General features: G+C 45.5%; 1 protein-coding gene across 2 annotated transcripts in view; it reads left to right on the forward strand.

The window, feature by feature from the left end:
- LOC143804701 (sulfotransferase 6B1-like) overlaps nucleotides 1-12,326 on the forward strand; it is a 93,890-nt gene that overhangs the window by 45,528 nt on the left and 36,036 nt on the right. For both annotated transcript variants that reach the window (XM_077283061.1, XM_077283062.1), the window contains one exon: nucleotides 4,248-4,374. In XM_077283061.1, coding sequence (XP_077139176.1) covers nucleotides 4,248-4,374 — 127 coding nt within the window. The remainder of the gene's footprint in view (nucleotides 1-4,247; nucleotides 4,375-12,326) is intronic.

Consider the following 12,326-nt stretch of genomic DNA (forward strand, 5'->3'; position numbering starts at 1 on the left):
CACCGCCAGATGGTGCACCGGTTTGCGCTCCCGCAGACGCCTATCAATCTGAATAGCCATTGTCATGGACTCATTCAGACCTGCAGGCAAAGGGAACCCCACCATAACATCCTTAACGGCATCAGAGAGACCTTCTCTGAAAGTTGCCGCCAAGGCGCACTCATTCCACTGAGTAAGCACAGACCATTTACGGAATTTTTGGCAGAAAACTTCAGCTTCGTCTTGCCCCTGAGATAGTGCCATCAAAGTTTTTTCTGCCTGAAGTTCCAAATGAGGTTCCTCATAAAGCAAGCCCAAGGCCAGAAAAAACGCATCCACATCGCGTAACGCAGGATCCCCTGCTGGCAATGAGAAGGCCCAATCTTGAGGGTCACCCCTGAGCAAGGAAATCACAATCCTAACCTGCTGAGCAGGGTCTCCAGCTGAACGAGACTTCAGGGACAAATAAAGCTTACAATTATTTCGGAAATTCTGGAAGCTAGCTCTATTCCCTGTGAAGAACTCCGGCAAAGGAATTCTCGGCTCAGATACCGGAGCATGTACCACAAAATCTTGTAAATTTTGTACTTTCGTGATGAGATTATTCAAACCCGCAGTTACACTCTGGAGATCCATTATTGTCAGGTGCACACAGAGCATACAGAGATTAGGAGGAGAGAGAGAGAAAAGACTGCAGCAAGGCAGACTGGAGGAAAAAAAAAAAAAATTTCAGCAGACTTCTTATAACTCTCCTTTCTCAACCTGGGTCTTTAACACTTTACGGGCCGGTCAAACTGTCATGATCTCTGCAGGCAGAGATCATAGCAAGCCTATAGAGGGACAAGCTCTCGGAAGATGGAACTATACTGACCATGAACTAAGCCTGCCGCGCAACTAGAAATAGCCAGGTAGCATTTCCTATTTATCGCTAGATGCCCAGCTCTGGCCTAAGACCTAAATAGCTAGCAGAGGGAAATATAAGACCTGGCTCACCTCTAGAGAAATATTCCAAAGAAGACAGTAGCCCCCCACATATAATGACGGTGAGTTCAGATGAAACAACAAACGCAGCAGGAAAATAGTCTTAGCAAATTTGAGGTCCGCTTACTAGATAGCAGAAGACAGATAGTATACTTTCATGGTCAGCAGAAAAACACTAACAAAACACCATCCAGAGATTACCTTAAACTCTGGCATTAACTCATAACGCCAGAGTAGCAATCCCTGATCAACGAGAGCTTTCCAGACACAGTAACAAAACTTCAGCTGTGAACTGGAACAAATAGGCAAAACAAAACATGGACAAAAGTCCAACTTATCTAGTAGTAGTCTAGAAGCAGGAACAAGCACTGAGAGGCATCAGATAACATTGTTGACCGGCAAGAAACCACCAGAGAAATGAGCTTAAATAGCGACACCCACTACTGATGGAATCAGGTGAAACAGGAAAGAGGATGACAAGTCCAATTCCACAAGCGGCCACCGGGGGAGCCCAGAATCCAAATTCACAACAGCCAACACTAGAAGTAGCCGGGGATCATTCCTACGTTGATTCTAGATGACACGCTCCAGCCGGAGAATCTAGCTACCCCTAGTAGAGGAAAACAAAAGACCTTTCTTGCCTCCAGAGAAGGGGACCCCAAAGCTGGATAGAAGCCCCCCACAAATAATAACGGTGAGGTAAGAGGAAATGACAAACACAGAAATGAACCAGGTTTAGCACAGAGAGGCCCGCTTACTGATAGCAGAATAAAGAAAGGTAACTTATATGGTCAACAAAAACCCTATCAAAATCCACACTGGAAATTCAAGAACCCCCGAACCGTCTAACGGTCCGGGGGGAGAACACCAGCCCCCTAGAGCTTCCAGCAAAGGTCAGGATATAGATTTGGAACAAGCTGGACAAAAATACAAAACCAAAACAAATAGCAAAAAGCAAAAAGCAGACTTAGCTGATATAACTGGAACCAGGATCAGTAGACAAGAGCACAGCAGACTAGCTCTGATAACTACATTGCCAGGCATTGAACTGAAGGTCCAGGGAGCTTATATAGCAACACCCCTACCTAACGACCCAGGTGCGGATAAAAGGAATGACAGAAAAACCAGAGTCAAAAAACTAGTAACCACTAGAGGGAGCAAAAAGCAAATTCACAACAGCCAGTGTCACACTTGCGAGTCTTTCGCATCAATACCCGGCACTGCCGCCTGCATTCGGACTGCAGTTGCATAGAAATATATGCAGCCATACGCTCCAGTCCGAGTGTAGTCAGCAGTGCCGGGTATTGATGCGAAAGACTCGCGCAAGTTTCTCACATCGCACTCGAAAGTGTAACCCCGGCCTTAAGTGTACAACAACTAAAAGTTTGAAAATTTGCTAAATTTTCGATTTTTTTTCCAAATTTCAATTTTTATAAATAAACGCAAGTCATATCGAAGAAATTTTACCACTAACATGAAGTACAATACGTCACGAAAAACAGTCTCAGAATCAGTGGGATACGTTGAAGCGTTCTAGAGGTATAACCTCATAAAGTGACAGAGGTCAGAATTGTAAAAATTAGCTTGGTCATTAAGTACCAAATTGGCTCTGTCATTAAGGGGTTAAATTGTTTAAAAAACTCACGTTTTTACTTTTCCATCGATGTAGCTGTTAGTCTAGGTTCACATTAGCGTTTCTGTGCACAGCGTATCATCTGCATACGCAAACGCATGCCAAAACGCATGCAAATGCATGCTTACGCCTCAGCAAATGAAACCCAAAAAATGCTGCGTGTGCATGCGTTTAAATGTATTTTGGCATGCGTTTGCGTTTTTTATGCACATGGTGGAGGCGGTGACATCATTTCCTGGACATGCACAGTCTAAAGTACGCATGTGTATCGAATGCATGCATACGCATGTCCTTGCGTACCAATGCGTTTCCATAGATAATAATACGTTTTTTTTACGGATTCATCTGCAATCATCCGCATGCATATGATTGCGCAATATTTGACGCCTAAAAAAATGCAACATGTTGCGTTCGCCGGAAACCACTGCACTCCGTGAAATGACGCATGCGTACGCTTCTGCAATAGCATGTCCCTGCATACACCATTTTAAAGATATGTACGCATGACGCATGCGGATGTATGCAGATCATACGCAGCGCACAGAAACGCTAATGTGAACCCGGCCTTGGGCAGGTGAGGTGACTCAAAGGCAATTCTGTCATTTTGACTTCATTACTGTACAAATAGCATTAGCCTAATATTAGGATTAGTCACCAATGTAATATTGCAATATTTTATTTTATTTTTTAAAAATAGATAATGGTATGCAGAATAAAATTACAAAAAATACTTCACAAAATGGAACAGTTTATAATTACATATACCCACTTCTACATTACTAGCACAGAGTACAGCCTATAAATATACACAAACAAGAACCTCTACAATAGGATATTCATTTTAAAAACTATTTTACTTACCATATTTTCCGGCGTATAAGACAACTTTTTAACCCCTGAAAATCGTCTGAAAAGTCGGGGGTCGTCTTATACGCTGGGTACGGCATGTGCAGGGAGCGATCCTGGATGGTTCCCAGGGTCTGAAGGAGAGGAGACTCTCCTTCAGGCCCTGGGATCCATATTCATGTTAAAAAAAAAATAAAAATAAAAAATATGGATATACTCACCCTCCGACGGCCCCTGGCTCTCAGCGGTGCAAGCGGCAGCCTCCGTTCCTAAGAATGCATTGAGCGTAGGACCTGCGTTGACGTCGCGGTCGCGTGACCGGTCGCGTGACTGCAACGTCATCGCAGGTCCTACGCTCAATGCATTCTTAGGAACGGAGGCCGCCGCTTGCACCGCTGAGAGCCAGGGGCCGTCGGAGGGTGAGTATATCCATATTTTTTATTTTTATTCTTTTTTTTACATGAATATGGATCCCAGGGCCTGAGAGTCTCCTCTCCTCCAGACCCTGGGAACCATACACACCACACACGCCATATAACATGACTTGGCGTATAAGATGACCCCCGTCTTATACGGCAAGAATATCCCAAATTCCATATTTTACAGTATATGGAAAAGTTGAGGGTCGTCTTATACGCCAGACAGCAGAAAATACGGTAAATATTAACAGTACTGTAGGCATAGGAGGACATCCATGCTCAAACAAGAAAGTAAAAGACTGGGCCAAACAACAAACTTATAAAATATTGTAAAATATGATAGAAAATTTGTGGAAAATGTAATATTTACTGCTTTAATATTTTGACAGATATTGCTGGTTCTTCGTAACCCAAAAGACACAGCTATCTCCTTTTATAATTTTCACAATAGCTTGCCTCCTCTTCCTTCCTATAATTCCTGGGACATGTTCTTTAAGGACTTTACAAGCGGAAAAGGTATTTATTCTACAGACACTAAAAGCTCAAACTCAGTGAACTTTAAAGGCAAAAAGACATAATAAAATGAACATGTGTTTAAATAGAGCTTTTTTTAATTAAGTATATTATTTTAAAACATTTTGGCATTCTTTTTTATCATATCACAGTCTTTACTTAAAAAAATGGTAATCTTGCAATTTTCTCCAGGGCCAAGTGGGCTTGTTTAGACTCAAACTAGTAATACAGGAAGAGCTCTGGGAAGTGGGAGCTCTGCTGACCGCAACCCCTAATCCTATCACAACAACTAGAAATAGCCGTGGAGCGTTCCTGACTCTGCCTACACGCCTCTTCACAGCCTAAGAGCTAACTACCCTTAAAGATAGAAAATACAGCCTACCTTGCCTCAGAGAAATTCCCCAAAGAAATAGGCAGCCCCCCCACATATATTGCCTGTGAGTTAAGATGGAAGTCACAAACACAGGAATGAAATAGGTTTCAGCAAACGAGGCCAGACTTAACTAAATAGACTGAGGATAGAAAAGGTATCTTTGCGGTCAGCATAAAAACTAACAAAAAACACACAGAGTGTGCAAAAGAGAGCACCGCACCGACTCACGGCGCGGTGGTGCCACTCTGCATCCCAGAGCTTCCAGCTAACAAGACAAAATCATCATAGCAAGCTGGACAAAAACACAATGGTAACAAAGAAGCTAGCAGGGACTTAGCTTTTGCTGAAGTAGACAGGTCATCTGAAAGATCCAAGCAAACTGAACCAGTACTAGGACATTGACAGCTGGCATCAGGTAACGATCTGACTGGAGTTAAATAGAGCAGCCAGCCAAGGCCTAATCGAGATCAGCTGGAGAAGGGATCTCAGAACCAGCAGCTCCACTCACAGCCACAAGAGGGAGTCCAAGGACAGAACTCGCCAAAGTACCATTCATAACCACAGGAGGGAGCTCGAGAACAGAATTCACAACAGTACCCCCCCCTTGAGGAGGGGTCACCGAACCCTCACCAGAGCCTCCAGGCCGATCCGGACGAGCCAAATGAAAGGCACAAACAAGATCGGCAGCATGCACATCAGAGGCAACCACCCAGGAATTATCCTCCTGACCATAACCTTTCCACTTGACTAGGTACTGAAGTTTCCGTCTCGAAACACGAGAATCCAAAATCTTCTCCACCACATACTCCAACTCCCCCTCAACCAACACCGGGGCAGGAAGATCAACGGAGGGAACCATAGGAGCCACATATCTCCGCAACAACGACCTACGGAACACATTATGGATGGCGAAAGAAGCTGGAAGGTCAAAACGAAATGACACAGGATTAAGAATTTCAGAAATCTTATAAGGACCAATGAAACGAGGCTTAAACTTAGGGGACGAAACCTTCATAGGAACATAACGAGAAGACAACCAAACCAAATCCCCAACACGAAGTCGGGGACCAACACAGCGACGGCGGTTAGCGAAACGTTGAGCCTTCTCCTGGGACAATGTTAAATTGTCCACTATGTGAGTCCAAATTTGCTGCAACCTGTCCACCACAGAATCCACACCAGGACAGTCCGAAGGCTCAACCTGCCCTGAAGAAAAACGAGGGTGGAAACCAGAATTACAGAAAAAAGGCGAAACCAAAGTGGCCGAGCTGGCCCGATTATTAAGGGCGAACTCAGCCAAAGGCAAGAAGGACACCCAATCATCCTGATCAGCAGAAACAAAGCATCTCAGATATGTTTCCAAAGTCTGATTGGTTCGTTCGGTTTGGCCATTTGTCTGAGGATGGAAAGCTGAAGAAAAAGACAAATCAATGCCCATCTTAGCACAAAAGGACCGCCAAAATCTTGAAACAAACTGGGAACCTCTGTCCAACACGATGTTCTCCGGAATGCCATGTGTCATGATCTCCATGGCCAGAGAACTAGCATAAGCCTCTATAGGAACAAGCTCTTGGAAGATGTAACTATACTGACCATGAACTAAACCTACCGCATCATCTAGAAGTAGCCAGGTAGCATGTCCTACTTTTTATCCCTATATGCCCAGCGCCGGCCGGAGAACTAAATAATGCTAGCAGAGGGAAATATAAGACCTGACTCACCTCTAGAGAAATGCCCAAAAAGGAGACAGAGGCCCCCCACATATATTGGCGGTGATATGAGATGAAACAACAAACGCAGCAGGAAAATAGTTTTAGCAAATTTGAGGTCCGCTTTCTAGATAGCAGAAGACAGAAAGCATACTTTCATGGTCAGTAGAAAACCCTAACAAAACACATCCAGAAATTACTTTAGGACTCTGGCATTAACTCATAATACCAGAGTGGCAATTCCTGATCAACAAGAGCTTTCCAGACACAGTAACGAAACTGCAGCTGTGAACTGGAACCAAAATACAAAAAACAAAACATGGACGAATGTCCAACTTATCTAGTAGATGTCTGGGAGCAGGAACAAGCACAGAGAGGCTTCTGATAACATTGTTGACCGGCAAGCATCTAACAGAGAAGCCAGGTTATATAGCGACACCCAGATCTAATCAGAACAGGTGAACAGGGAAGATGATGTCACAAGTTCAATTCCACCAGTAGCCACCGGGGGAGCCCAGAATCCAAATTCACAACAGTACCCCCCCCTCAAGGAGGGGGCACCGAACCCTCACCAGAACCACCAGGGCGATCAGGATGGGCCCTATGAAAGGCACGAACCAGATCAGAGGCATGAACATCAGATGCAGTGACCCAAGAATTATCCTCCTGGCCGTATCCCTTCCACTTGACCAGATACTGGAGTCTCCGTCTGGAAACACGGGAGTCTAGGATTTTTTCCACAACGTACTCCAACTCACCCTCCACCAACACCGGAGCAGGAGGCTCAACGGAAGGCACAACCGGTGCCTCATACCTGCGCAATAACGACCGATGAAAAACGTTATGAATAGAAAAGGATGCAGGGAGGTCCAAACGGAAGGAAACAGGGTTAAGAATCTCCAATATTTTATACGGACCGATGAACCGAGGCTTAAACTTAGGAGATGAGACCCTCATAGGGACAAAACGAGAAGACAACCACACCAAATCTCCAACACAAAGCCGAGGACCAACACGACGGTGACGGTTGGCAAAAAGCTGAGTCTTCTCCTGGGACAACTTTAAATTGTCCATCACCTGCCCCCAGATATGATGCAATCTCTCCACCACCGCATCCACTCCAGGACAATCCGAGGATTCCATCTGACCGGAGGAAAATCGAGGATGGAACCCCGAATTACAGAAAAACGGGGAAACCAAGGTGGCAGAGCTGGCCCGATTATTGAGGGCGAACTCCGCCAATGGCAAAAAAGCAACCCAATCATCCTGGTCAGCAGACACAAAACACCTCAGATATGTCTCCAGGGTCTGATTAGTCCGCTCGGTCTGGCCATTAGTCTGAGGGTGAAAAGCAGACGAAAAAGACAAATCTATGCCCATCCTAGCACAAAATGCCCGCCAAAATCTAGACACAAATTGGGTTCCTCTGTCAGAAACGATATTCTCAGGAATACCATGCAAACGAACAACATTTTGAAAAAACAGGGGCACCAACTCGGAAGAAGAAGGCAATTTGGGCAGGGGAACCAAATGAACCATCTTAGAAAAACGGTCACACACCACCCAGATGACAGACATCTTCTGAGAAACAGGCAGATCTGAAATAAAATCCATCGAGATGTGTGTCCAAGGCCTCTTAGGAATAGGCAAGGGCAACAATAATCCACTAGCCCGAGAACAACAAGGCTTGGCCCGAGCACAAACGTCACAAGACTGCACAAAGCCTCGCACATCTCGTGACAGGGAAGGCCACCAGAAGGATCTTGCCACCAAATCCCTGGTACCAAAAATTCCAGGATGACCTGCCAACGCAGAAGAATGCACCTCAGAGATGACTTTACTGGTCCAATCATCAGGAACAAACAGCCTATCAGGCGGACAACGATCCGGTCTATCCGCCTGAAACTCCTGCAAGGCCCGCCGCAGGTCTGGAGAAACGGCTGACAAGATAACTCCCTCCTTAAGAATACCTGTGGGGTCAGAGTTGCCAGGTGAATCAGGCTCAAAACTCCTAGAAAGGGCATCCGCCTTAACATTCTTAGAACCTGGTAGGTACGATACCACAAAATTAAACCGAGAAAAAAATAATGACCAGCGCGCCTGTCTAGGATTCAGGCGCCTGGCGGTCTCAAGATAAATCAAATTTTTGTGGTCAGTCAATACCACCACCTGATGTCTGGCCCCCTCGAGCCAATGGCGCCACTCCTCAAACGCCCACTTCATGGCCAAAAGCTCCCGATTCCCAACATCATAATTCCGCTCAGCGGGCGAAAATTTACGGGAAAAGAAGGCACAAGGCCTCATCACGGCGCAGTCAGAACTTTTCTGCGACAACACTGCCCCAGCTCCGATCTCAGAAGCGTCGACCTCAACCTTAAAAGGAAGAGTCACATCAGGCTGACGCAACACAGGGGCAGAAGAAAAACAGCGCTTAAGCTCCTGAAAGGCCTCCACAGCATCAGGGGACCAATTAGCAACATCAGCACCCTGTCTAGTCAAATCGGTCAATGGCTTAACGACATCCGAAAAACCAGAAATAAATCGACGATAAAAGTTGGCAAAGCCCAAAAATTTCTGAAGACTTTTAAGAGAAGAGGGCTGCGTCCAATCACAAATAGCTTGAACCTTGACAGGATCCATCTCAATGGAAGAGGGAGAAAAAATATATCCCAAAAAGGAAATTCTCTGAACCCCAAAAACGCACTTAGAACCCTTGACACACAGAGAATTAGACCGCAAAACCTGAAAAACCCTCTTAACTTGCCGGACATGAGAGTCCCAGTCATCCGAAAAAATCAGAATATCATCCAGATACACTATCATAAATTTATCCAAAAAATCGCGGAAAATATCATGCATAAAGGACTGGAAGACTGAAGGGGCATTAGAAAGACCAAAAGGCATCACCAAATACTCAAAGTGGCCCTCGGGCGTATTAAATGCGGTTTTCCACTCATCCCCCTGCCTGATCCGCACCAAATTATACGCCCCACGGAGATCAATCTTAGAGAACCACTTGGCCCCCTTTATGCGAGCAAACAAATCAGTCAGCAACGGCAATGGGTATTGATATTTAACCGTGATTTTATTCAAAAGCCGATAATCAACACATGGTCTCAAAGAGCCGTCTTTTTTTGACACAAAGAAAAAACCGGCTCCTAAGGGAGATGACGATGGACGAATATGTCCCTTTTCCAAGGACTCCTTTATATATTCTCGCATAGCAGTATGTTCAGGCACAGACAGATTAAATAAACGACCCTTTGGGTATTTACTACCCGGAATTAAATCTATAGCACAATCGCACTCACGGTGCGGAGGTAGTGAACCAAGCTTGGGTTCTTCAAAGACGTCACGATAGTCAGACAGGAACTCAGGGATTTCAGAGGGGATAGATGATGAAATGGACACCAAAGGTACGTCCCCATGAGTCCCCTTACATCCCCAGCTCAACACAGACATAGCTCTCCAGTCAAGGACTGGGTTGTGAGACTGCAGCCATGGCAATCCCAGCACCAAATCCTCATGTAGATTATACAGCACTAGAAAACGAATAGTCTCCTGGTGATCCGGATTAATACACATAGTCACTTGTGTCCAGTATTGTGGTTTATTATTAGCCAATGGGGTGGAGTCAATCCCCTTCAGAGGAATAAGAGTTTCCAAAGGCTCTAAATCATACCCACAACGATTGGCAAAGGACCAATCCATAAGACTCAAAGCGGCGCCAGAGTCGATATAGGCGTCAGTAGTAATAGATGACAAAGAGCAAATCAGGGTCACAGACAAAATAAATCTAGACTGCAAAGTGCCAATGGAAACGGATTTATCAAGCTTTTTAGTACGCTTAGAGCATGCTGATATAACATGAGTAGAATCCCCACAATAGAAACACAACCCATTTTTCCGTCTAAAATTCTGCCGCTCGCTTCTGGACAGAATTCTATCACACTGCATGCTTTCTGGCGTCTTCTCAGTGGACACCGCCAGATGGTGCACTGGTTTGCGCTCCCGCAGACGCCTATCGATCTGAATGGCCATTGTCATGGACTCATTCAGACCCGCAGGCACAGGGAACCCCACCATAACATCCCTAATGGCATCAGAGAGACCCTCTCTGAAAGTAGCCGCCAAGGCACACTCATTCCACTGAGTAAGCACAGACCATTTACGGAATCTTTGGCAGTAAATTTCAGCTTCATCTTGCCCCTGCGATAGGGACATCAAAGTTTTTTCTGCCTGAAGTTCCAAATGAGGTTCCTCATACAGCAAGCCCAAGGCCAAAAAAAACGCATCCAGAAATTACTTTAGGACTCTGGCATTAACTCATAATACCAGAGTGGCAATTCCTGATCAACAAGAGCTTTCCAGACACAGTAACGAAACTGCAGCTGTGAACTGGAACCAAAATACAAAAAACAAAACATGGACGAATGTCCAACTTATCTAGTAGATGTCTGGGAGCAGGAACAAGCACAGAGAGGCTTCTGATAACATTGTTGACCGGCAAGCATCTAACAGAGAAGCCAGGTTATATAGCGACACCCAGATCTAATCAGAACAGGTGAACAGGGAAGATGATGTCACAAGTTCAATTCCACCAGTAGCCACCGGGGGAGCCCAGAATCCAAATTCACAACAGCCATGTAAACAAACCACATGCTGGAAAAACAATGGAACCAAATCAGAGGAGGAAGGCAATTTAGGTAAAGATACCAGATGGACCATCTTAGAGAAGCGATCACAAACCACCCAGATAACTGACATCCTCTGAGAGACAGGGAGATCTGAAATAAAATCCATGGAAATATGCGTCCAGGGCCTCTTCGGGACCGGCAAGGGCAAAAGCAACCCACTGGCACGAGAACAGCAGGGCTTAGCCCGAGCACAAGTCCCACAGGACTGCACAAAAGAACGCACATCTCGTGACAAGGAAGGCCACCAAAAGAATCTAGCCACCAAATCTCTGGTACCAAAGATTCCAGGATGACCAGCCAACACCGAACAATGAACCTCAGAGATAACTCTACTAGCCCATCTATCAGGGACAAACAGCTTCTCCGCTGGACAACGGTCAGGTCTATCAGCCTGAAACTCCTGCAGCACCCGCCGCAAATCAGGGGAGATGGCAGACAAAATTACCCCCTCTTTGAGAATACCAGCCGGCTCAGGAACTCCCGGAGAATCAGGCACAAAACTCCTTGAAAGGGCATCAGCCTTCACATTCTTAGAACCCGGAAGGTACGAAACCACAAAATTGAAGCAGGAGAAAAACAGCGACCATCGAGCCTGTCTAGGATTCAACCGCTTGGCAGACTTGAGATAAGTCAGATTCTTGTGATCCGTCAAGACCACCACGCGATGCTTGGCTCCTTCAAGCCAATGTCGCCACTCCTCAAACGCACACTTCATAGCCAACAACTCTCGATTGCCCACATCATAATTGCGCTCAGCAGGCGAAAACTTTCTAGAAAAGAAAGCACATGGTTTCATCACAGAGCCATCAGAACCTCTTTGAGACAAAACAGCCCCTGCTCCAATCTCAGAAGCATCCACCTCGACCTGAAACGGGAGCGAAACATCTGGCTGACACAACACAGGGGCAGAAGAAAAACGACGCTTCAGCTCCTGAAAAGCCTCAACGGCCGCAGAGGACCAATTGACCACATCCGCACCTTTCTTGGTTAAATCAGTCAATGGTTTAACAACACTAGAAAAATTAGCGATGAAGCGACGGTAAAAATTAGCAAAGCCCAGGAATTTCTGAAGGCTCTTCACAGAAGTAGGCTGAGTCCAATCATAAATGGCCTGAACTTTAACAGGGTCCATCTCGATAGTAGAAGGGGAAAAAATGAAGCCCAAAAATGAAACCT

Source organism: Ranitomeya variabilis, chromosome 2 (genome assembly GCF_051348905.1).
Source record: "Ranitomeya variabilis isolate aRanVar5 chromosome 2, aRanVar5.hap1, whole genome shotgun sequence".
Classification (NCBI taxonomy): Eukaryota; Metazoa; Chordata; class Amphibia; order Anura; family Dendrobatidae; genus Ranitomeya; species Ranitomeya variabilis.